The following is a 25563-nucleotide window of genomic DNA, read 5'->3' as shown; positions in this document are numbered from 1 at the left end:
TCTTCTGCTTAGCTCTTTTCAAAAAGCCAACTTTTAAATTTGTGGTTCTGTATATTGTCCTTTAGTTTCTGTTTTCTTAATTTCTACCCTTATCTCCATTTCTTACCAGTTACTACATTTTGAGTTTGGCTTCTTGCTTTTCTTTAATCTTGAGGCACATCATTAAGTTATTTATTTGAGCCCTAGCTGATTTCTTTTTTTACACTAGGACTTTGGCTATATGCTTTTCTCTTAGAGCCTCCTTAGCTGTATCAGAGCTTTTAATCAGCTATGCTGTCATTTTTATTTGATTCTAGGAAGATTTTAGTTTCCTCTGTGATTGCTTTAATGAGCTGGTACTCATTCAAAAGTGCATTTTTTATTTGCCATGTAATTGTGTAGATCTGTGATTTCTCTTGCTATTGACTTGTAGTTTTATTCCACTGTAGTCTGATAAGACATAAGAAATTATTTCAGTGTTTTGTTATTGTTAAGGTTTGCTTTGTGGCCTCTGTGTGTTTGATTTTAGAGGTGTTACGAGCCTCTGAGAGGTGTACTTCTTATCTGTTAGATGGGTTATCCTGTAGATATCTGTTAAACTTTATTAACCTGTGGTATACTTTAGCTTTGAAGAATCTCATTTCATTTCTGATTGGCGTAGTGGGTACCTGGGACTTTTGAAAGTCTCATATCTGGTTTGACTAGAGATGCAGTCACAGACAAGAACCCTCCTGTGCCTTATTCTTCTTATCTGTAAAGTTGGCCAGGCTCCTACCTTCTGACCATTGGGGCGGTCAATAAGGTGCACTTTCAAAAGCAGTTTGCACTGTTCGTGTATGAGGACTATTGTCACCCCATTAGCTCACTCACTGCATCACTGTAAAGCTCTGAAAAAGCTGGCTGTATTTGTGGGCTTCTCAGTGTCTGGAATCAGAGCACCAGGGAGGTAACACCTGGGAACCAGCACCAGAACCCTCCACATAGCATTGAGTGCTAAGGACAGCATGTGAAGGCCCTGCCCATAATTTAAAAAGTGCGTTTCGGTCCCTTAGGCTCCCCCTCCCTCCTGACTGGGTAGAGGTAAAATCCGATAACTTTAGCAATAGAAACAGCTCTCTTTATCTAAGCTTGTACCAGTTGGCCCTTATGGTAACCCTGTGTTCACAGACAAGATGGGGTCAGAGAAAAAGAGTGACCTATGGGTCACCCAGCCAATCCAGATCCAGAAATTTGCCCATCTACCGCCTACTTAGCCAGGACTAGTTGGCTCTATTCAAACTGTGAATTGGTTGGCTAGAGCCACTTCATGGGAGGAGCACAACCTAGCAGAGGCTGGTTCTTGATTCCTCAGCTGTTTGAGGCAAGCCCCAAAGGGGAAGTGACTCACTAAGTTTAAACTGCTACTATTCTAGAGACCCTCAGAGGGTAACTGTTAAAAGAATGTCCAGGTTAAGATGGTGGGAGATACCCATGAGAGCTAGTGGGATGTTGTTCACGCATTACTCCCAGTCAGTCCAGACTCTAAACAGGCTGCTAGCAGCATAAGGCAGAGTACCCCAAGACTTTGATATAGCTGTGGTCAAGTTTTGGCCTACAACTCCGCTCAAATAGTTAAGATAAAAAGTAGATCTAAGATTACGAGTGAGGTATAGGTCGTTTTTTTTCGGGGTTCAAATAGAGCAAGAGCTCCTCAGGTTGAAAACTCTGGGGCAGGCTCCATGGAGCCAGAGCTGTATGAGATAGACCTTTGATGAGCAAACAAGGCACCACTGGTGACTCTAGGCCCAACAGATAGACCCTTTGGTTGCTCAGGGGAATTCTGGTAGGGAACACAGGGGCGATCTGGTAATCTGTGGTTCTGGAATTCCTGTCCTTTCCTGGTATGGTTCACAGCCTGTCCTTTCCTGGTGGGGCTTTGTTTCAGGAGGACATCCATCTCAGGGAACTGGAAGACAAACACTGGCTCCGCAATGCTGGAGCAGATCGCCATGTCAGACCGGTGAGTGAGAGATGTCAATAAAGATGTGTTAGAAAATAAGCCACATCTGAAGGGAGGGAGGCTCTCTATAGACACGATTAATAAAACACAGAAGCTCCGGCAGCCAGTGAGCAAGATCAGGCAGGGCCAAGTCAAATGCTGTTACAGAGATAAGGGCTATGTACCGTAGAGGTTCCAATAAAGAAGTAACAGTGTGGTCTGGAAGGCCTTTTGGACAAGGTGAGGCCTAACTCTGGTCTTAGAAATATGGGTAGGTTCAGGAGATAAGGAAGAGGAGGTGCCATAAATAGGGGCTGTGCTTGATGGGGCAGAAGAAAGGAAATAGAAGTGAGGGATGGGAGGGGTAGGGCAGAGAGACCTTACCAGAATGGAGGCTTGATGGAAGCTCGGTTTCTTAGCCTCAGGACATCTTCCTATCCCATCCAGGTACAAGCTCTGGGTAGATGCCTGCTCTGAGATGTTTGGTGGCCTGGACATCTGTGCAGTCAAAGCTGTGCATGGCAAAGATGGGAAAGACTACATTTTTGAGGTAAGTCTGGGCCCAAGGAACAGATAACTGGGCAGTAACACTCAGGCTTGGACCGGACTCTTGGCTCAAAAGTTGCGTGAATTATCCCATACTACATTTAGAGTCTTCTAATTATGGAGCTCCAAGATGGCGGGGCTGCATAGCAAGCTTCCTCTCTAAGCGGAGAGCTGTTGGCCAAGCCACGCAAGGAACAACAGATGGCGCATCTAGGTTCCTGGTCCCCAGCCTGCCTTTATGGAGACATGGCAGTGACTGTATCTTTTTTTTTTTTTTTCAACTCTGAGAAAGCCACCTTTGAGAATCGTTCAGTCCAGCCCAATCACTTTATTAAGTGAGGAAGGACAGCCTCTCTGCCATGAGTGTGTGCTTATGGATTCAGGGTGAATCGGTGTCAACTTGGGCACCCGGATACAGATAGTTCTTTTTAACATCTCTTAGCCTTGAGATGCTCTGCTCTGCCAGGTCCCCTAACCAAGCTTGGCTAACTCTTTCCCCCTGTTGAAGGGAAAGCTATGCCCGTGTGAACACCACCCTCTCCTCCCACTAGGCTCAGTCTTCCTGGGAGTAGAGGAGTTCTGGTGTTTCCAGGATACCAGTGTCAGGAGGCCAAAGTGGGTTTTAGATTCAGAATTTACTCCATAGCCTGCGTACCATGGAGCTTTCTAGATAACCATACCACCCTCTCTAGGTAAGCCTGTTTATCCTCAGCAAGTGAGACTCGGACCCCCAGAGTCTATGAGCCTCCTAAAGCAGACATTTCCTAAAGGGGGTGGGGAGACATTGCCCTAGATACAGGAAGAATCAAGATGAGTGGCAGGCAGAGAAGCTGTACCCATCAGGAGCAAGGACGGGCGAGAGTCAGGCTGTTTATGAGCGGACCATTTGCAGACAGACAGACAATGAAAAGTCAGAAGATGAAAACTGCCTGCTCTTAAGGCAGTCCCTTCCTGTCTTCCTGCTCTTCTCCCTGTAACCTTCCAGCCTCAGGCCATACCTTCTCCTTGCTTTCCTCTTCCCACTCCCAGGAGCCAGCCAGTCTGCATCTCAGATCCCGGCTCCAGGTAAAAGGAAAGGGAAGGGGTCATGGCAAATGTTTGTATCAGGAGCAGACGGTTCTTGTCTCTGCTGAGGGACACGGTTCCAGCCAACCGGCCACCTCTGCTGGCTTAAACTGTATCCATTCCCACACAACACAGAGGGTCCTTACAATTCCATATCTTTTATTAGGTCATGGACTGTAGCATGCCACTGATTGGGGACCACCAGGTGGAGGACAGACAACTCATCACTGATCTCGTCATCAGCAAGATGAACCAGCTATTGTCCAGGACTCCTGCCCTGTCTCCTCAGAGACCTTTAACCACCCAGCAGCCACAGGTAAGGCACTGCAAAGAGACACCGCACAGTCGGGAGCCACTGCTGCAGACACTGTGGCTCTGGGAAGAGACAGAGGTCAGATACCTGCAGGCCTAGCTGGGACCCAAGGTCTTTTCTCTCTCCTTCCTCTTCAGCTCCTTCCTCTGGGTTACCTTCAAGTACCCCTTTTTAGAAGCCTGCTCTTCAGCAGTCTGCAGTATCAGAGCAGAGTACCCAAGGCTCCAGGGAGCTATGGCCCATTTCTTCTGTGACTCAGGAAGCCTTGTTTTGAACTAGGAGATCTCTGAGGGAAGTCCAGGCCAGATGGCTCACTGGCTCTTCACTGCCGGTGTGTGTTGCAGTATCTTTTTTAGAAGGCTGCTTGTTTGGAAGGAGGGAAAAGTCAGTCCCCAGTTCTAAGGAAGACTAACAAGGTAAAATTCAAGTTAGAAACCTGCTTTCATTCTTGGGAGAGAAGGGGGCGTTTCTCGGTTGATGTGGCACACGACTCCCAGCATAGTGGCAGCACCCTCGACACAGGTCGACTGGGAAACCCACGCAAACTTTTGCAAAACCTTAGGCTCAGCAGCTCTGCAGCTAGCCAAAGAACAGAGAAGACCTCAGGTCTGAAGTTCTGAAGTGCATGAGGGAGGTAGCTCATTTTCCAGAAGTATCTCCACGACTCTCTGTGCTGAACGTAGCAGAGCAATAAGAACCTGGATGGCGAATCGGGGCACTGAGTCTTCGCAAGCGCTCCCCAAGCATCTGTGTGACTTCGAGAGCAATCATTTCTCTTTAACGAGGCTCAGGCTTCGTGTGTGTTAGGATTCTCTTAGAAACCTTTTCCTTCAAAAATTCACTTAGAAAGAGTTCTGGGAATAGACTATAACAGAACAGAACAGAGCAGCGTAGTCCATTTGAAATGAACATCAACCGAATATGGATTCTAGACCTGCATCTGTTGGCTTTATGGCTTTGGACAAGGTCCATTGCAATAGTTAAGAAAAGGTAACCACAGTCCGTATCCCTAGAGCATCATGAGAATTAAGAGAAGAAACCCTAAAACAAGGCAGAACAACATGAAGCCCCCAGTGAAGGCTGACATAGGCAAGAGGCGCATTCTGGGTTGAAATGGTACAGTCTGAGGCCTGGAGAAACACTAGCACCCTATGTGGCGATGAGCGAATGCCTTCCGAGATTGCACTGCACTCACTAGCAAGCTATCAGCCTTCTAGAAGGCCTTCACTGAGGAAGAATAAAGGGCTGGAAGTTTATACCAGGCAGGCAGAATCAGACTAGGTTATTATTTAGGGTAGAAGCTAATTACCCTAAACACTCAAGCATTGCAGAACTGTAGACAGAAAGGCTGACATTCAGGACTATGAACCTGAATTGCCAAGAGATCTGTCATTTTAGTCAGTAGAATGTATACTGTTTAAAGTAGGTAGAAACATGGGATATAATAAATATTTTTGCCAAAACTGACTAAATTGAAACAATGTGGTAGTTGATAAGTTAGACCTGTCTCTGGGTCTGTTTAACTGTCTATCACAGGCGATCCAATCTAAAATTTTCTTTGGAGCAAGGCCTGGTGGGTGCCTTTAATCACAGCTGGAAAGGCAAAGGCAAACAGATCTCTGTGAGTTAGTCTATAAATCGAGTGCCAGACCAGCCAGGACTATATAGTGAGACCTTATCTGAAAAAGCCCATTATACACATAATAAATTTTGGGGGGTTAGAATATTTCCATCCTCTTTGATTATAGAGAAGTGGTATCTTCTGGGTGTAAGGTTGACACTCAGGTTGATACTCTTTGGAATATCCAAGACTTAAATTGGAGTGGTGATGAATTCCTGTACTCCATATTAACCTCCCTCTGAGTCTGTGATTTGACTTCGGGCTGCCCAGTAGCCAGCCCACACCCAGCAACAGTCTGACACCTGGCAAGATGCCGAGATGAGGCCTCGAAGCCACAACTGCCCTGGCCACATTTCCAGACCCTGTGTTGTTTAGGTAAGGACATGTTGCTGATGACCGAGAAGACATTCACCACTCTAAGGCCAGGCTCAGGAGCCAGGCACACCTCCCGACCAGCTGCCTTCTTGTTCCGTTGTAGCCCCTCCCCACGCCCTGCACTCTACCCACAGGAATCTGTTTCTAAGGCCCAACCTCCACTTGTGTTCTGGATCCCGCCTTTTGCTTTAAGGTGTCCCCGCTCTTTTCCTTCATTAACTTATCCTTTTCCAAATGGTCACAACCGTGTGAAAACATCTCCCATTAAAAAACAAAGAGCAATAAAACACCCTTCAAACCCAATTCACTGTAGCTCAACTTCTCCCCCCACTGTTTTTCCCACTGTCACCTCTTTATCATATCATATTTTCTCAGTCCACCCCAATGGTGGTGTCAGACTGTTTTTGGATGTGGACTGGCTACTGGGCAGCCCGAAGTCAAATCCCAGTCTACCACCACCATCCCACTGAACTTGCTCCTCGCAGAGTCACCGCCACGTCACCAAGTCTGACTTTTATGTCTCTTCTTGCCTTCGTTGCACAATAGCATTTGATACAGCTGACTCCTTCAGGGTACTGCTTGATAAGACTCTGTAACCACATTCTTTCTTGTATTTCATTCTACCTCAGTGACTTATTGTCGTGAATGTGTTATGTCAAACAGACAAACATGTTTGTGCATTCCCGCAATGTCAGAATTTATTGAACGGCAATAAATTCACAAGGTGTGAATGTTTTTGTTTTTTTTTAAACAGAGTCAGCTTGCCAAATATTCCCACCTTTTCACGGTGACCTAGCTAAGGCATCAGAAAGCTCTTTCACTGCAATCTTAGTTACAAATATTAACTCTAAGAATGCTCATCACACACCTCGCAGTGTCTCTGTCCATGTGTGTACGTAGATTAAAGAGTGGCTACAGCAGGCTAAAGTCAAGAGCTTTTCAGAAGGGGGCTGATAGGAGTATAAACAGAGTCTATATTGATAAGAAGAGTGACCTAAACCTAGCTGCAGGGAAAAAGCTGAAGAAGCAGCTGTCACTTCAGCTGCTGGTTGTCAGCTGCCGGTTTAAGAGTGGAGTATGGAGGTGAGTTTGTCTACAGAGGCAAGGGGACAGGGGAAGTCTAGAGGGAGGAACGAGCAGAGGGATGAATGGCAGGTCACACAGGCAGGAGGAAATTGAATAGTCATGTCTGCAGCGGGGACTGAGTTAAAGCTCAAGGATAGTCAGGAGTTTTCTGTCTGCCAGTCCTGCATACGTACATAGGCTGGCCAGGTGACACGTTAGTGAGGGAGGGGTATTAGCATTGTAGTTCTGGGAATCCGCCTCTGGGACCAGGGGGGGAGTATACAGGGAAGGATACCCTTTCTTACCTGGTGTGTCTGATAAGTTCTTAGGCCCAGTTTCCCTGGTGTGATTTAATACACCCTGATAAATTTATATGATGGCATCTTTTTTACTCCAGGAACAAGTACTTTGTTAGTCTACGCCAAATAGATGGTGCCATGTAGATGGTGCTGGACAGATGGTGCTGTGTGTGTGCACCCAAGGGCACAGGTGTCCTCCATCTTTAAAATGGGACCCAAAACTGCTCGTGAAATGGAGTCCCTCAGAGTAAGGCACAGTCTACAAGAACAACTGTTTTATACAGTGTGGAGTAACTTAAAGCAGGGAAGCCTGGTCTTAACATTTCTTTCCCAGATATTTTTTCCTGACCCTTCCACTTCTGATAAATCTCTAGATGTACCCCGACTTTAAAAATTCCCTGTTAAGTTTGGCCAACCTCTATCTATCTCTTGCCTTGACCACTCCTTGCAATTCTGAGTCGTGTGTCTAATGCCCGCTCAGCACCTTCATTTGCCTGTCTGAGTACAGCATAGCCAAAGCCCAGTCCTAGCTTTTCCACCAACACCCTATCTGCTCCCTTTGCCTACATTTCCCAAGCTACTTATATAGGATCTCACCGACCTTTCACACCTGTGCCATCTGCACTGTGTGCTCTAGGCTCTAACCACGCTAGTCCTAAAGGCCTATGCATCTCTCGTAGCCTCTCCCTAAAACGCCCTCCCGCCTTTGCTTTTGGCACAACTCACTGTTTTGGTAAAGAAACTTTCAGGACAGTACAACATTTCTTCAATCATCCAAAGTTGCCACCTGCTTAGCAGCTGCTACCCTCCCCTCCCTGAGCTGTTTTCCCCACTTCCCATTGGATAAGATTGTTCTTTCTTTTTGCTTTTTCATCACTTCTACCAGAATGCAAATACTTTGAAAGTAGGAATGTGTTTACCATTTCATCTCAAGGGCTTAGCAAAGCCTGCAGAACCCAGCAGCCATTGGATGTAGTCATGCAGGGTTCTACAACTGGGATATTCCTGGGGAGTTTTGATCTCGTGTGACTTCACTGATGTAGTGCAAACTAAGAGGGCATGCCATGACTAGGCAATGTAATTTCGTGAGCCCACCATCATGTGTATGGCCAGTCATTGAGCTAAATATTGTTATGCAGCACATGTGAACATCACAGGTCTTCTTAAAAAAAAAAAAAGGTGGTTGAGAGCAGTTTGCCCAAGTTACAGTCAGTTGTCTGTAGAAAATATAAACCACAATAACAAATATAAATCTGTTTTTAATATCTCTGAGTTTAGTAGCAGGTCTTTTTTTAAATGGCAAGGGTAAAATACTCTTCCTGGTTGGGCAAGTTTTTTTTTACTCTACTTCCTCTGTCCCTGTAGTAGGCTTCATAGAACGTAATTGACGATGTGTCCCCATTTGGAACCAATGCCTTCAATGGCCCTGTCATTCTATTTGGAACTAATGTGAGGATGCTAAGGGACCCTTGGTAGTGTGCAAGCAGAAGAGATGTAAACCAAGAAACATTGCCTGGGCCCCAGCCTACATGTCATGTCTCCTGCCAAGTCCCGGCATTGTGTCAAGTATGCCATTCCTCAGGCAAGCCGCTCTTGTTAGCTTCAGCTGTGACCATGGAATCACAGGCTGAAAGAGAAAGGATTTCTGGCTTAAATCACAAAGCCCTATGATCTGCCCTTTGCCAAGCAATATAGAAGAGGACCAGGACAGATTTGTGACTTGTCGATGCCTCTTTCTCTGTCCATCCCTGTTCTACTACTAGAGAGTTCCTTCCTATGATTAAACATTCCCTGAAGCAGGCTAGAGGGAGGGAGGAGAGGATGTTGAGGGTGGGTATGCCTTGCCTTGCCGCAGGCCTGCCCCTTACCTGCAGTGGGTTAAACATGGAAAACACAAGTCACCTAACTGCTGTGCATCCTTCCAAGAATCAGGGAGGCACCGACCACGTCACCAAATGCAGAGAGATGAACAGCAAAGCTTGATTTGGCTGTCAGTGACTCCGGCTCAGTCTGGCCTGGCCTGTTAGCCTCCAGCTGCCCCATTCAAGGAAACCTCTACCCAGGGTGTGCTGTTCTCAGGGTGGCAGTGACACCTGGTGGCCAATGACTGCAGAGCCTTTGTGGTCCATACTTACAGACCCTCTTTGCCAGTCACCCTTGCTGTCCCATCCCCCAAACATACTCAGTCTTTGAGAGTAGGAACTTGGTCACAACTTCATCTCTAGAGCTTAGGAAAAACCTAGTACCTAGGGCCACCAAGTATGTCAAGAACAGCTTGACAACTGGGCCATAGCTGAGAAGTGTGGGGTGAATCACTGGGCCTGAAGCTGGGGCTCTGGGGAGCTGAGAGCTGCTTTCCAGACTCCCAGAAACAAGGGAGAGACCTTCAGGTGGCCAGAGAGGGGTTCAGGTTTTTGCCAAGAGAGATGGCTTCCTTGTCTTCACGTGGCTGGGTTTTATTTGCTTGTTTTCATGTCTCATTACATCGATCTCACACTTTCTATCTTCCTGTGAAATCTTCCAGAGATTAAATGCCGAGCAGTAATGCAGGAATTCCAGATGCTGACGAGTGAAGCAAGGCTGGTCTTTCTCCAGTGACCCTTTGTTACGTCTTTAGCCAGCTCCCGATTTGGCTTGTGGGTGAGAGCCATAGAGACCCTAGTTTAAGAGGAGGCCTTTGGAAGCATTGATGTGCATTTGGTACCTGGGATAAGATGAAGCTCTCTCCCTGAATCTTGAGTGTTGCTTCTAGTCAGGGCTGGTAGTATAACAGGATGGATTCCTACTGAGTGTTCTCAGAGGAGAGACCAGGATGTTGGGGCTCATGGCTCATCTACTCTATGTACAGAGGTGGAAGGGTGGTGGCAGGGACTGTAGTTCAGTCGCAGAGTACTTGCATAGCACGCATGAGGCGCTGGGATCAATACCCAGCACCAGGTGTGGTGGCATGCCTGCAATCCCAGCATTCTTATGGTGGAGGCAGAAGAATCAAAAGGTCCAAGGCCATGCTTGACTATACAGAGAGTTGGATGCTAGCTTGGGATACGTGGGACCCTGTCTCACACACAGCAAAACAAGTTAAAGGAACTCGGCTACCAGCTGCTTCGAGAAGCCTATGACTCAGTGTCTTTAGCTTTCTGATGCCGTCACGGATTAGAAATAGTCCCAGAGGCAAATCTGTTGGAAGACAGGCTTTAACCTTGTGTATGGAGTCAACCCACCAGTGGTGAGAGCAGAGACTGCCGCTCTGGACCGTGGGACTGCCACGTTAATGTTCAGATCTCAGCGCAATGAGCTACTTACAGGGGAGGTGGTAAAAGGAAGGGTGGGAGGGAGCTGATGGAGCACGTAACTCTCAGAATCTTCCAGAGCTAGAGCGTTGTGCTTCAGGCTGCATGTAACCACCAGACCTAGGAGAGGTAGGAGGAAGAGTTTAGACTAAATGGACGGAGGGGCCGGAGAGATGGCTCAGTGCTTGCAGAGGACCCAAGTCTCCCAGGAGATAAGGACACTTACCTCTGACCTCTGTGGGCACCAAGCATGCACAGGGTATCCATACATACATGCAGGCAAGCACTCATACACATAAAATAAAATAAATACGTTTTTTCCCCTTGAGCTCGTAAGTACAAGGAGGAGACCAAGAATGAAAAGAGATCTCTTCACTCTGAGAAGGGTAACCTCCAGGACTGGACACTTAACAAGAGAGGCACAACCATTCCTCCAGCCCCACATCGGGGCTGTTTCACTTGTTCTAAGAGGTAAAGTTAGGACAAACCAAGGCTTTCCTGCTTCCCACAGCAGGACTGGCTTCGGAGACCGTGTTCCCCAGTGAGTAGAAGCTGAGAACTCAAGGAGATTGGGGGCAGGTTCAGATAAAGCCACCAGTGTCTGGATCCCTTAACGAACTATTAAGAGAAACTGGTTATTTTTGGACTGTCTTTACTTTTGGGGACATCTTTAATCACTCGAAACTGACACTCTGACCCAGGGTGACCTGATCCTCAGAGCCCCCATAGGACTTGTGGCCTCCACAGACCATTTCTGGTGTCCTCAGGTTATGGGAGGGCCACGGTCCAGGCAATGGTCTTTGCCCACAGAGCAGGACCCCTGGGAAGGAAGGAGCCTCAGCTCACCCCTGGATACCTTTTATACCCTTGCAGAGGAAGGAAAGGGGACAGCAGCGTCTGAAAGGGCGAGTCCAGAAAGGTCTCAAGGTGCTGAGAACACACCGTCCCCTTTGCTCTACAACCTTCTGACCACATTCCTGCCTCCTGCTTCATTTCTCCCTGGAGTACTGGACCGGGGAAGAGAGGCCTGGGGGAGCTGATCAGAATAGTTCAGTGGCGTGGCCAGTAAGGAGGTTGGCCTGGCCCCTTTCCTGGGGCCAGACCCTGGGACCCTTTCCCAATTTCCTGTCTCAGATATGCTGAGCAAGCACAGGCCTTCCTCCTGGTGGGGGCAGCTGGTGTTAAGCCAACAATTCTCAAAAGTTGAGTCACTCAATGTCTTTCCTTCCTCAGCTTTCCATCCTGTTGGGGCCTCACTCAGATAGGCGCTCCTCTGCCAGTCTCGCTAGCGAAAGCCACAGGGTGGAAAATTAGATGTACCTTTAGCAGAATCCCTAGATCCTCAGCCATGGGCTTGGTTTCTCTCCCAGGACAGTGACTCACAACTGAGTGGATCTTGCCCAAACTAAGGCGGTGATGCACAGAGGGAAGGCACAGTCTAACCCAACCCAGACTCTCCCATGCAAGGACCACAATGCGCAAGGTGACAGAAAGCTATTTAACAATATCTTCTCCATTGATACACGCAGTTCTCACACGTTAGATTTGCCTTTGTTTAAACAGAAGCGATGATGTTGATTTATGTCAGTCACTCGCTAGAACTTGATAGTTTATAAAGCTCATTTGTTATTTTTAAGCCTCGAAGCCCTCGTGTGAGATACTGGCATAGTAATTCCGTGTGTGTGTGCCCCCGTATCAGGAAAGACAATGAAGATGTCTTACCCAGGGCCACCTGGCTGCTAAGGAGAGCTGAGCGTTCTGACCCCCCAGCTCAGGGCGTTCTATGCAATATCATTACGCCATGGTGTTTTGATGCGCCTGTGAGAAAGAACATGGGGAAAAGAAAGAAGGAGAAACCCAGGCACTTGGGTTACTGTATGAGGAAGCTGGCTCTCCTCCCTTGACAGCCAGATGCTCAACCAGCTGCTTCACGGGAGGCTCATCTGTCCTGGCCCCTGGCTCCTCTGATTGCTAATGCCCCATACCCAGCAGAGCAGGATATCTGCCTAGTGAGCCTCTAAGGGCAGAAGCATACTCCCTTCACCGAGTCCCTCAAAGCCTGTGCCTGCAGGATATCTCTGTTCAGGCCCAGCAGCCCTGGGGCCTTTCTTGCCTCAAGACTGCACTGCTAAGAAGGGCTTATCTCTTACCTCAGTCATCCAGAGAGTTGGAAAATGCACAGAGAATTAGTGGAAGCCTGGAGCCAGAAGAGCCCGCAGAAGTCATCTGCCTGTGACAACTTGTGTCCCCTCTACAGATCTCTGGCTGAATTTTTCTAGGTGCTGGATGAAGAGCTCTCACGGTGGGAGAGTCGTTATTACCTAGGCTGCCGCTGGCCGTGACTCACACTTAACACCGGTGCTGCCAGGGGCGCGTCACCATTTAGTCCTTGTAGTCTGACCATTAGGAGAAGCTGAGACTCAGAGATGAAGTAACTGGTCAAAAGTTACATAAGGAAGGGAAGACGTTTCCAGTCTCTCAGCTTCTTAACTCTTCACAGACCCTGCCAGTGCACCCGCTCAAAGAGGTGCCCAGAAGTAGTGGGAGGACTTTCTCATGAGGCTTGACCAAGCAAGAAGGCCATGGGTCTGTTCCACCCCCTTACTAAGACACAGATGCACCTTCAGTCACATCAGTTTTGGCAGTGGCATCAGATTGACACCCTCTGGCAGTTGTTCCATAAGGTCAGAGTTTCATGGGGCTCTTTAGGCAGCTCAAAGGTTGCTTTCCTCCTCCTTTCCTGTGTGCAGCTGGTCACAGGAGCTGGGCTAAAATATCCTTACCTGTTTGAGTCAACCAGCTTCCTGAGAGAAACTCTACTGCTCGGGCTGACCACGAGTTCCTGCCTTGGGCTGGCTATAGGCCAGATTTTTAGCAGTGACGCCAGAGTGGCCAGACTTCTGTGGAATTCAGCATCCCAGGAGGGCTCTTGGTGACTGGAGACAGATCCCGTGGTAGCCAAACCCCGTGGGGAATAAGCCCTCAGCCCCTAGCAGACAGCAGGCTTGTGGGAGGAGCCAGAGTGTCTCAGCCTGGCAAGGGACAGTCCTGGGGGACTCTCCTCCTGGCCTCCATCAGCCCCCGAGAAGTCTTCCATCTACAACCTCCGAGAAACCAGGGGCAGGAGAAGACGCTCTCTAGGCGCCATCAAGCATAGCCAAGGCACATTCCCAGGGTCTAGCCCTATGGACTGCCTCTGGGACCTCTTCCTCTAAAGCTTTGAGAAGGGGACTTTGGAGCTCATTTTATCCTTGGATGTCTCACATGTATATTTCTGTGGCTGAGGAGAGCCAGGGTCAACCTGCATGGTGAGTGCCTTCCATGAGGCAGAGCAGAGCACTGGAGGGAGAGAACCAGTCTACATGCTCCACAGGCTTGGGCTGTATGATGCCCGAGATTCTGTCTTGGATAATGAGGGGCCATGACACTGAACATACAGCCTAAAAAAAAAAAAAAAAAAAAGACTAAACAATAAGGTTAGGCTCAGAAGGTTTGGATATTTTTTAGGACATCAGGGAACTGAAGGCTGGAGAGGTTGAGTCCAATGGTGCTGAAGCAATTGGGAATGTCAGTAAAGCATCATCTACCACATAGAGCCACTGTTAGGTGTAAGGGAGAGGCCACCTAAAGGTCCCATTGACCCAGCACACAGTGAACACTTAAGAAGTTCCAGATGTAAACTACTGAGAGAAGTGGCACAACTAGGGAGAAGTGTTAAGAGGGTAGCAGTGGCCATGAAGAAGAAAGATTAGAGAGACGAGTTGAAAGGACTAGGACACTATTGTTTAAGCAAAAAACTGATAAATGCTTGATCAAAGCTGGTAAATAGAAGATGGTCCCAGGAGGGAGGAACTGAGGAGCCCTGGTGGGTTAGGTGGCCACCAATTGGCTTAGTGTGTGTGTGTGTGTGTGTGTGTGTGTGTGTGTGTGTGTGTGTGTGTGTGTGTGTCTCAGTGTCAGGGCTCAGAACAGGTCTTCTGGAAACAGTGCTTGGAAGAAACGGGTGGAAACGTCCGTTTCTGTGGTGGTGTTGAAGGTGGTTGACAGGTAAGATGGGCTTCCCTGCTGTGGGGTGCAAAGGCCAGGCCTGTTCCCGTACAAACTCCTGTACAGTTGGAGATGATGTCATTATTGAAGGACTGAGATCCTGCGGAGGGAACACTTCTACTTCCAGGGTATGTGAACGAAAAACTGGCCAGAGAGAGCAGGAGGAGAGAGGTGGCCAGACTGCAGCCCAGGCCAAGTGGGGAGGAGGGGGGCGGGGGGGGGGGGGGAAATGGCACTGATGTGGCAACAGGGCTTGGGGCCTTATCTCCAGGCATGAGGGTGCTGAGAGGGAAGCGGGAGGCAGCTCAGAGGTACATTTAGCCCACTTCACAGCTCTGGTTGGGGAGGTACGCCCTGACATCACCATCGACCCACTTGGCACACTTTGGCTTTAGAGGATGTTTCCGGCGCACTGAAGACAAGCTCCAAACATGCACTGCCTGAAACGCAAGTGTGAGACAAACCAAGTCCCATGCATCTTTGATCCTGTCAGGACATAATCAGAATCCCAGCTGGGAGGAGAGGAAGCGTGGGAGTGGAGCCATGCCGTTGGGCAGACTATCACTCTGCAGTTCGAGACAGCAAAACAACTTGGCCTTGAGTACTTGACCATCAGCAGCATCTTACCCTCCTTTGGGTCCCTCTCCCTCGGGCAGCACAGCCTAGGCCAAAGGGTGGTTGACTAGACCCCAGCCATCCCTGAGCTGAACCCATTCTACACACAGTGAGCCACACATCTACCCCACCCTCCCCGAGAGCCATGCACAGCCCAGTTGCTTTCCTTTCATAAGCCGGCTTACAAAGAACAAGTAGAGCCTGGGTGGCAGGGGGTGTGGAGTGCAAACCAAGCACAAATGTAAACTTCCAATAAAGGAAGTCTGCAGCGAGCAAAATGAAAGAGCACAGTGGAGGCATAGGCGCCCGGCACCATAGTTCTGAGCCCCGCACTGCCTACTCCTTAACCAGCAACGGCACAGAGGTCTAAGCCTTGGAGGTCTGAACACCAGGACTTCTGAGCAGACCCTGGGACCCCCCTCTCCCTCCTCCCCCCAATCCCCCCACCCCTGGGCAGCCTTGCCACTGTAATTGTCTTTGGCATTCACTTGGAGCTTTGTTTTTTATCTCTCGTGTTTTGTTTTGTTTTGTTTTTGTTTTTGTCTTCCAGAGTGGAGCACTAAAGGAACCGGACTCCAGCAAGACCCCTCCTCAGCGGCCACCCCCCCAAGGTTGTTTACAGTATATTCTCGACTGTAATGGCATTGCTGTAGGTCCAAAACAAGTCCAAGCTTCTTAAAGGGATCGGTAGTTAATTTCTCAAAGCAGAAAAATTTAAGCCAAAAACAAAAAGAAGAGAAAAGAAAGGAAGGCGGGGAGGGGAGCGGCAGACCCTCGAGCCGGTGCACTGCTGTGCCCTCTCAGTGCTGACTGGACTGTTTCTCCTATGCAGTGTCAGCTCCCTGTCTGGTTGTTTACGTGTCCCTGTTTGTGCTTATAATGCTTTCTCGTTCTTCTGTATACCTTGTGGTTCCAGGGCTGTTTGTCAACAGTGTACAAAAGAGTCGTGCCTCTCTTAAGTCCATCGTGACTATCTTCCGGGTGGTTTGGTCGTGTTGTTAAAGCATCACACAACAAGGGATGAGGTCCTAGCGCTGGGGTGGATGGGGAGAGACAGCTACCACAAAGTCAGCCCAGTTTCTCTTCTCCTCCTCCCTCAGGCTCAGACTCACCACCTCCCCACTTTACCTCCACGAGTGCTTGGGGTCTTCAGTGAACTGTGTTTTACTTCCTCCCTGCATGACTAGGGTAAATAGATAGCACTTCCAAGAGATTTTTTTTTTCCGAGGTCTGCTTTTCCTAGTTCCATCCGTTGAATTTGAAGGCATCCACCGTTTTCTCCACTCGCTATGGTCTGGTGCAGTTCGAGTGTGTGTGAATTATGCTGGCTGTGCCTGTAGAGCTCTTGTGTTTTTAGTGATGAAATGCAAAGAACCAGCTGCTTCCAGGAATGTGTTCTGTATTTTACGCCCTGTGTACCCTTCCGTTTTGATTATCAACTAGCTACAAGGTTAAAATAATAATAATAATACTAAGAGGCCGCCGATGTGCAATAACTAAGTGATCTCGTGTTTTCCCATATGTTGATCTCAGTGCCTGCAGTTGTTTCTTTGTTGTTGCTGTTTCTAAAGTGGCCATGTGTGCTTCTGTGGAACTGGGCTGCCATGTATTCCTCAAAGCTTGACCTATGAACAGAGCTGATTTCTCCAGCAGTGTTGGACAGAGAATGCAGGGAGCAACCAAGAGTCTGAGAAGGACTTGAGCGTACCCCAGGCTCAGCGTACCCAACATGAGCCCAGATCAGATATGTCTCACATCACCTGAGTGGGCACTCCGCCAACATAGCTCTGGGCTTGACCACTTTAGTTCTCAGCTTTGGCTTCTTTGGAGAACCATTGCCGGTGTGTCTGTCCTTAGTTCTCACAAGGAGCCCTGGACAGATGATGTAGCTGTTAACTAAGCCAGAACTCGAGGGTCCGTAGTACCTCATCTTGCCATCTGTGGGCAGGACTGGGAATAGGTTCCAAGTGGCCTTCTGTAGTACCACAGCCCATATGGGAGCTCATGTCAGCCATCTGCCTTTTAGAAGAAATGCTTCTGTCTGTACTTTTACATTCCCCACCTTTGTGGTGACATGGCTGGCTTCGGGACTATCAAGTCTAAGGAGTGAGCAGTATTGGGTGTATGTAACTGAGTCAACAGGCATAGGCCTTGTTTTCTCTTTTGGTTTCTGGAAACATCTGAGGCTCTAGAGAAATGCATACAGTGTAAATGTTGACATCTGTGACCCTTCCCTTAGATGAAGATAGTAGTCAGCCAGTTGTAAATACATACATATACGTATATATGTATGTATGCATACACACATACACACACATATACACACGCATATATGCACTTCCAGGTGGGTTGAGAATCAGGACCTTAAACACCTCCTGGTCTAAAGAAATGGTAGAAGAGAATGAAGGAACATTTCCCGGAATGGAGGAATACATTTTGTTTTGTTTTTTTATTAGTTTATTTATTTCTTTGTCCAAGTGGCGAGCTGATGGTGGTATTGCTTTTCTGCATGTTATCAGTGTGTTACATCCAGGTGCTTTTTGTGTGACATCTGTGAGCCACAATACAAAGTTGCCATTTGAATTCAGTCAGGTTACAGGGTGGCGTCAGCCAAGGCCTCTCAGGTGGGGCTTAGAAGCTGATTGCAGCTCCCACTGCCACACGCAAGCAGACAGCAGCACCTGACTATCACGTGCCCTCAGGCAGCATGCTAAGGGACAACTCTGTGGCCTGGGGAGCACTTTTGTCACAGTGTAGGGTTTCTGTTCAGGTGTTTTGTTCCCATTTCTTTTCCAATGTTGTTCCCCCCGCCCCCCCTCTTTTGTACCGATCCGGCTGGGAGGTCCTCGGCCAATGGTGGGAGTGTGACGGACCACCTCTCCTTTGTGATTCTCTTGTACAGCTCAATGTGCAATAAAGGAAAAGTTATATCTGTCTTCAGTGTTCAGTTGTAAAGTTTCTGGCTGTTCGATGACCTCTGTACAGGTGGGAAAGCACTCAGGTTTGTGATACAGGAGGCTGAGTTATCAACCTGAGTTGATAACGCCGATGCAGCAATAATGCTAATGAGGTAATGGTCTTGGTGTTAGACTTCAGGAGGCAGAAGCTGGTTCACATGAAATAATTGGCTGGTCATTTAGTTATCTGGCTTGGCTTTGAAACCCTTAAACATGTAGAATTCCACATACTTTACGTATGTATGTATTTATGTGTAACATACCCTGCTATTAATTGGTGACTGATGATAAAGGGGGGCCCTTGCCACATAGAAGGGAAATTAGCTGGTGGTCCTGGGTGCACAGTAGCATAGACACATTCCTGCCTCTGCAGAGGACATAGGGGTGTTCTGGTTTCTAGGAAAATAACAGCACCAGTTTTAGCTGCAGCAGGCCCATGAGTGTAAACTCTGGGATTGAAGTGAGAAACTAGATTTCCCAGGACAATTAAGGATCATTTCCACTAGTCAGCATGTGTCTGTGGGGGTCTTTTGACTTCAGAGATGTACAGATCCCCTTCTGAAAAATATGAGTTTATACCACACTTTCTGTCAGTCATCTCCTAGACAAAGGAGAGAGCTTTTTTTTTTTTCCCTCAACAGGCCATCTATCTGATGGTATCTGATGGTTCTGTGTCTCATATTGAGTGAAAGGTATGCTGTTAGTAAGGGGGCTGTTTGCCAGATGGTGCCCACGACATCCCTGGGGGAGACTGGGATTTCGCTGTCTGGAGAATTTCCCCACACACCTGAGCGGTTTGTCGTGCTGGAGCCCCTGAGGATGGCACTCAGGCAGAGAGTGTCTGGGAAGAAAGGATTGATCCTGGCCGTGGGAGTTAATGCTCCAGCGAAGGCCAGGTGGTGGGATGGGTGTGGCAATCAGACACCTGCAGGCTTGGAGCCGATGAGGGGCAGCTCCACTGAAACCGTGTCAGTCTTAAGACACAGCCCTTTCTGAACGACGTCCTCATCCTTCATCATCTTTGAAACAACTACTGTCTTTAAAACACAATGGTAGGACTTCTGAATGGTTTACGGCCCAGAGAAGCTTGGCATCTTGCTAGGGGAGTGTCACCGATAGGTTATTTCTCGGATGTTCTGACTCTCGTTCTCCTGTTTGTCCCCTGCCCTCTCCTGCATCCTGTGTGTAGAATTTGGAGCTCTTGGGAAGCCTTAGGGCAAGGTGGCTCCTTCCTAAGGATTTCTGGGAAGCAGATCACAGACCCTCTGGGCTGGAGGAGGCCTTCTGTAAGGGAGCTTCTCTCTGTGGGGCCTCCCAGTTTTCTGCCTCCCACCCCCCCGCCCCACCCTTCTGCCTTCTGCTCTGGCTAAGTTGCTGAGTGTCTGAGGAGGAGCAAGCAGTGAGGACGTCTTGTCTAAGGACTCCCCTCCTAGCCCTCTAGGGCCCTGGGTAGCTACTTAGAATTACACGCATCCTGTTAGCAGTGATCTAAGCACACCATTTGAGGCATAGAATCTACTAAGAGAACCCTTTGATATGGTTAAATTATGAAGTTTTTCTTGTACTGAACCTAGGGGGCCCTGGGCAACCCCAAGGAATGCAGCCCCCAGGCAAGGTGCTGCCTCCACGTCGGCTCCCCTCGGGACCATCACTGCCATCTTCTTCCTCCTCCTCCTCCTCCTCTTCCTCCTCTTCCTCGGCTCCTCAGAGGCCGGGAGGCCCCACCACCACGCACGGTGATGCATCCTCCAGCAGCAACTCCCTGGCAGAGGCCCAGCCACCCCCGGCTGCTCCACCACAGAAGCCCCAGCCTCACCCACAGCTCAAGTAAGATAACCCAGCAGTTCCTTACCCCCTTTCCTGTTCCCCTGAATGGCTGTGGGCCTCTGAACTACTATAGAACCACCTTCAGATTGCCGCAGATATTGATGATCTGGGAATGGTGGTGGTGGTGATGGTTTGTGGGTGTTTGTTTGTTTTCTGGTGTGTGTGAGAAGAATGGCTAGATTGACTTGGGAGGGGAGAAATGAAGGAAATTAAATTTTGCCTCAGGTTAAGCTGGATGTTCACAGCCACTCTTCTTCATAAGGAATTGCAGCAAGTTACTGGTCCATTTCTGTTTCGCCTCAAACTAACTTAGGGCTCAGACTCTTTTCCCCCTTCCATATGCATATCTCCCAAACTTAAACAAACAAACAACAAAAACCCCTTAAAGTCTTTCCTACTTCAGATTCAAGAGTATGCAACCAGTAAGGCTTCCCAAAGGAAAAGGAAGACTTAGTTAACTCCATCTCCACCTTTACCTTCAGCTCTGTCTGGAGGAAGTGTGGCTAACAAAGGTAGCACCTAGTTAAAGTTCAAAAGAGACCCATACTCCCTGTAGCGTCATTCTCAACATCCAGCCCTGGGGCCCCTACACAGTGCTCTGCTGCACAGAGAAGCAGTGGTCCTGTCTGTGGAGGGTGGCCCCCATGCAGTCTGCTCCCCACACTCCCCAGAGTCACATGTGCTGGTTTTAGTGCCCCTATGCAGACTCTGTCACCACTCTTAGCAGAGATCACCGCAGCTTCAGGGACACGAGGGTGGCCCACCCTTGCCTGTAGGTCCAAGTGGTTGAGTGGTTCTCAGCCTATGAGGTTTGACCCCATTAATGACCTAAGACCACTGGAAAACACAGATATTTATCATTCATAATAGCAAAATTACAGTTATGAAGTAGCAGTGAGATAATTTTATGGTTGGGGGGGGTCACCACAACATGAAGCATTAGGAAGGTTGAGAACCACTGCTCTAAATGATGGATGACAGTGAATCTTCAGAGGGAGGCTGTGGACTTTCAGAGTCCAGGTGAGCACTGGTGAGTTGTGCACACAGAAGAAAACTTTGCTCAGAGCCACCCATCTAAACCAGCATTGAATCTGGCCTGGGCCTTGGGTATCACTTCTCCAGTCTTCTGGTCTTACATGGCTACTCTTGTTCCCCAGCTCAAGCCAGGAGCACTTCTTACATCCAACTTGCCATGTCACCTCCCCAGTGGGACAGTTTCTACTTACTGACTAGGATCATCGTATCTGCCCTGGCCCCAGTATAAAAGCAAACTTTTGGGTTGCTGTTGCCTCTGGGCTGAAGCTGATGAGCAGAAGCTGATGATGAACTGGAGGCTTGTACCCAGTGCCCTCTGCTTGTGCACGCAGAGGTCTCCTTCCTGAGAGGCCGGCGTGCTAGGGCTTGTCACCAGCTCTGATGAAAGGCAGGACACCTGTCCATAGCCCCTGTGGGAGGAGAGAATGGCACACAGGTGGGACTTTCCTGGATGCACTCAACATTTAGGAGAGGAATGGAGGTCCCGGAGGAATGCTAGAGCCCGAAGGACTCAGTGGGAGTCAAGACAAGCCAGGCTACAGGGGAAGCCAAACCTCATGTTTCCTCCTGCATTGTGGTGTTGGCTTTCCCCCAGCCTTCAGCCTTCACAGTTTTTCTTTCTTAATCACTTGTTATGGAAAAATAAGTTCCGTGTGTGTGTGTGTGTGTGTGTGTGTGTGTGTGTGTGTGTGTGTATGGGAGGTTGTGGGTTTTTTTCATTATAATATTTAGTACTAATCATGACCTGATAAAGTGTCTCTTTTACTCCTGTGTACCCTGAACCCAACAAACCTTTTATCAAGGGTTCTCTGAGGAAGTCGTCTATGGGGTGACTGTGCCCATATTAAGAACAGAGATACAGCCAAGTGCAGTGGCACACACCTGTAATCTCAGAACTTGGGGAGGCAGAGGCAGGTGGATCTCTGTGAATTCGAGGCAGCTTGGTCTACAAAGACAGTCCAGGACAGCCAAGGCTACACAGAGAACCCCTATCTCAAAAAAACCAAAATCATCATCATCATCATCATCATCATCAAAGACATGAGGCTGGAGATGTAGCACAGTCAGCAGAATCAGTTTGAGCCTCAACACTCCATAGAACATGGTGTTGTAGTCCATGCCTCTTATCAATCACTTAGGAGCTAGAAGCCCAAAGGTATACTCAACTATACAGGGAGTTCAAGGCTAGCCTGAGCTACATTAGGTCTCTCTTTAAAAAAAAAAAAAAAGCAAGGCCAGAGTAATGGAGGTATTAGACTTTCAGGATCAAGCTGAAGATTCCTTTGAAATAAGAAAAAAAATCGGAGGAACCGAGAGGCCCCAGAGGTCATCATTCTACCAAAATCGCCATGAAAGGCCAGGGCCAGAGTGACACATGGCTTGCCTGAGGTCAGACATGACTTTGTGGCAGAGTCGAGACTCCAGTATTAAGTCAGTCTTGACAGCGGATGGAAAACAGGGGCCAGGAGCCCGTAAGTGCTGGCATCTGCTTTCATGAAAGGAAAAGGGTGCGAGTTGCCTAGATCTGTACTTAGAAGTTGGGGACTTTTTTAGCCTCAAATAAAAGACATAGCCTTTGAGTCACCCATTCTTCCTCTTTCCCCCCTCTCTCTTTCGCCCTTCTGTCTTGTCCCCACACTGTTCCCATCCCTTCCTGTTTCAGAAGCGCTGAAGGGCTTCCCAATGCCTAGCATTGCCCTCCCAACCATCTCCTGCTGCCCTGTCCTCCCTGGGGAGGGAGTGAGGGAGTGGGGCGTTCTTATTGTGTACCCTCCCGTGACAGCCCTTCGCTGCCTCACTTGGAACACCCTCCTCACGTTCTCTCTGGTTTTTATCTTCAAGCAAGTCGCAGTCCCTGACAAATGCGTTCAGCTTCTCTGACTCCTCCTTCTTCCGGTCTTCAGCCAATGAGGATGAAGCCAAAGCGGAGACCATCCGGAGCTTGAGGAAGTCCTTTGCCAGCCTCTTTTCAGATTAGCTCTTCAGATACAGGAGGGCATCCGGCCCAACCAGGAAAGGCATCTAAGACATTCACCAACAACAGTCTGCCATGTTTGGTGGCCGTGTCTCATGACTTGACATGTGTGGCTCCCCGCCCCCCTCCACTGTTCCTTTGTGCTCAGTTATTTGTGCAGCCCAGAAATGACCATGTGACAGTCTCAGGGCAAGTGCTTACCCTGAGAAGGACCTGACAAGAGAGGAAAAGCTGTTTCCCTGTAGTCTTAAGAGCTTTAGCTTTATTCTGAAGTCATTGTTGCTGTGAATTTAGTGGCCTTATTGTGACGGAGCCATCGTGTCTTATTCTTCCCTGTGAAGCCAGGATGTCTGTAACCGAGGACTCCTGGCAGCTTAACCCAGCCCAGACACAGAGCTCAGCATGTCCTTGTAATCAGTGCAACATGTGGGAAGTATGTACTTAACCTAGAGGTACTGTTGGCTGTAAGTTTTAGGAACTTCCTGTCAAAGCTGGGTCTCCTGTGGCATCTGTTGAAAGCACACTCACCTGACCCTGCACCCCCTAGGCTGCTATGGTGGTGAAGTTCATTGTGTCTGCTGATACAAGGGAACAAGGACCTGCAGTGTCTCCCTTCTTCCCTCTGGAGAGCAGTTCTGTTGTGTGAGCTGCTGTAACCTCGACCTCCCTAAGCCACACTGTAGAAAGAGAATGCATGCCGCTATAACAGCAGCCCACCAGTCTCTGTGTTCCTCACCTAACGAATGTCAAGACCTTGGTGTAATAAAAGTAGCAGCATTAATCAGCATTTGGTTCAACCCTGGGGTCCTGTTCCCCTGGGCGCCCCCCCCCCCATGCCCCTGAACCTGTCTAGGTTGAATGCATATGTGGGGCATGCAAGTGTGTTTGTGAGGAAGGAGTGGAAAAAAAAAAAACCCCAGGAGGGTAAAGCTGCTGTCTCTATGTGTACGTGTGATGGCGGGTGCGCATGTCTGTCTTAAGAATGTGTCTGTATCTTAAACAGTATCCTGACAGCTCCTGACAGCTCAAGATCTTCAGCTAAAGTCCACAAGGTAGTTCCCAACAAGGCAGAAGCAGCTCTCTCAGCTGCAGCTCAGCCATCCTGAAGGCCCGCCGCCGGGTGGTCCCAAGGCATTTTAGTCCAACTTCTTCATGAGTCAAATGCTGAGGATGTTTCCAAAGACTACCAATGCTCTGAAGAAAAAGTCCACATTTACACACGTTTAAGAGAAAGGAAAACAGAAAATCAGTGTGTTAACATTTTAGCTACGTAATTCCTGGCATGTGATACCATGGGACACGAACTGAACAAGTTAATGCTCAGTTGAAATGCCACTGTCTGACCTTCCACCCCACCCCCTGCCCCACCCTGCCCCGCCCCGCCACCAACATGCTCATAAGCAGGGATGACAGGAGGGATCAGGGGTACCAGGCCTCCTTTCTGAGTCACACTCATCCCATGGTTGTAGGGTCCAAGAACTGAGGCAGGTAAGTCAAGAAGTAGGGTTCCCACCCCCAACCCCGATTGAGTGGCACCTGAAGGGTGCCTTTCATCCTTCCTTGCACAGTACACATGCCTGCAGGCAGCCAGTTAGGCGCTGTAAGCACTGTACCTCTGCCGGCCCAGGTCAGCATCTGCATTCTGTCTTCATAAGAAAAATGAAGATCTAAACAAGCTGTTAGATCCAACACACACACACACACACACACACACACACACACACACACACCAATGTAAACAACAATACAAAGAGGTCTGGTCAAAAGCCAGGGAACTGTGGGAAAGGAATTGGGATGTACATGGGGAAATAGTGAAGGAGAAGGATCACAAATCCTGAGTAAGGTTTTGTTTGTATAAATGCATTCCCACGTATGCAGTAAAAACATTCTTATTGTATGGGTTAGTGAGGGAACGCCTTCTTCACGAGAGTTTTGAGTTCTGCTTCAGGTACAAAAGGAGGTCAGGGAACCCTCCTCGTGCCTTGAGATGCACACTGCCCTCAGATGAAATTAACTAGTATCGCAAAGTGGCACATTTTGAGGTGGCCTGTTCTGAAACTCTTCCCAGCCAAGGGTCTTCCACTTACCCACGCTTCTCTCCCTCTGGTTCCAAATACAGTGCAGTGCAGTGTGCTTTTTTGGTGGCATATATTGAGCATTTGCCCTAAGGATAGACATTGTGATGGAGCCCAAGACATCTTTACTAACATGCCCAGGGCTTACTAAGTCCCAAGCACAATTCTAAGTACTTCTAGCAACTTATTGATCCCCTATGGGATAAGGACTATGATAATTTTACACATGAAGAAGTGACAACACATCAAAATTCAGTAGTTGTCCAATTGGTCAAGTGGTAGAAGTAAGATTTAAACTCAAACAACAGGGGCTCAGAATATTGGCTCCTCAGGTAAAATGCCTGCTGTACAGATCTGAAGACCACATCTGGGCTTGGTGGCACACGCCTTCTAATCCCCGCATCTGGGAGACAGGCAAGTGGATCTCTGTAAGTTCAAGGCCAGCCTGGTCTACAAAGCGAGTCTAGGACAACCAGGGCTACACAGAGAAACCCTGCCTCA

At 48.5% G+C, this 25563-nt stretch overlaps 1 protein-coding gene across 1 annotated transcript in view; it reads left to right on the top strand.

Annotated features, from left to right (window-relative positions):
- Positions 1-23774, top strand: part of SYN2 (synapsin II) — a 125536-nt gene extending 101762 nt beyond the window's left edge. Inside the window, exons 8-13 of the mRNA XM_084765231.1 lie at positions 1904-1978; positions 2405-2507; positions 3735-3884; positions 15744-15804; positions 19725-19977; positions 22855-23774. Coding sequence (XP_084621357.1) covers positions 1904-1978; positions 2405-2507; positions 3735-3884; positions 15744-15804; positions 19725-19977; positions 22855-22990 — 778 coding nt within the window. The 3' untranslated portion in view covers positions 22991-23774. The remainder of the gene's footprint in view (positions 1-1903; positions 1979-2404; positions 2508-3734; positions 3885-15743; positions 15805-19724; positions 19978-22854) is intronic.
- Positions 23775-25563: the final 1789 nt, after the last annotated feature.

This window comes from Acomys minous (genome assembly GCF_964271855.1).
Source record: "Acomys minous genome assembly, chromosome: 17".
NCBI lineage: Eukaryota > Metazoa > Chordata > Mammalia > Rodentia > Muridae > Acomys > Acomys minous.
Note: the sequence above shows the minus strand (reverse complement) of the source record. Positions and strands in the feature narration are given on the sequence as shown.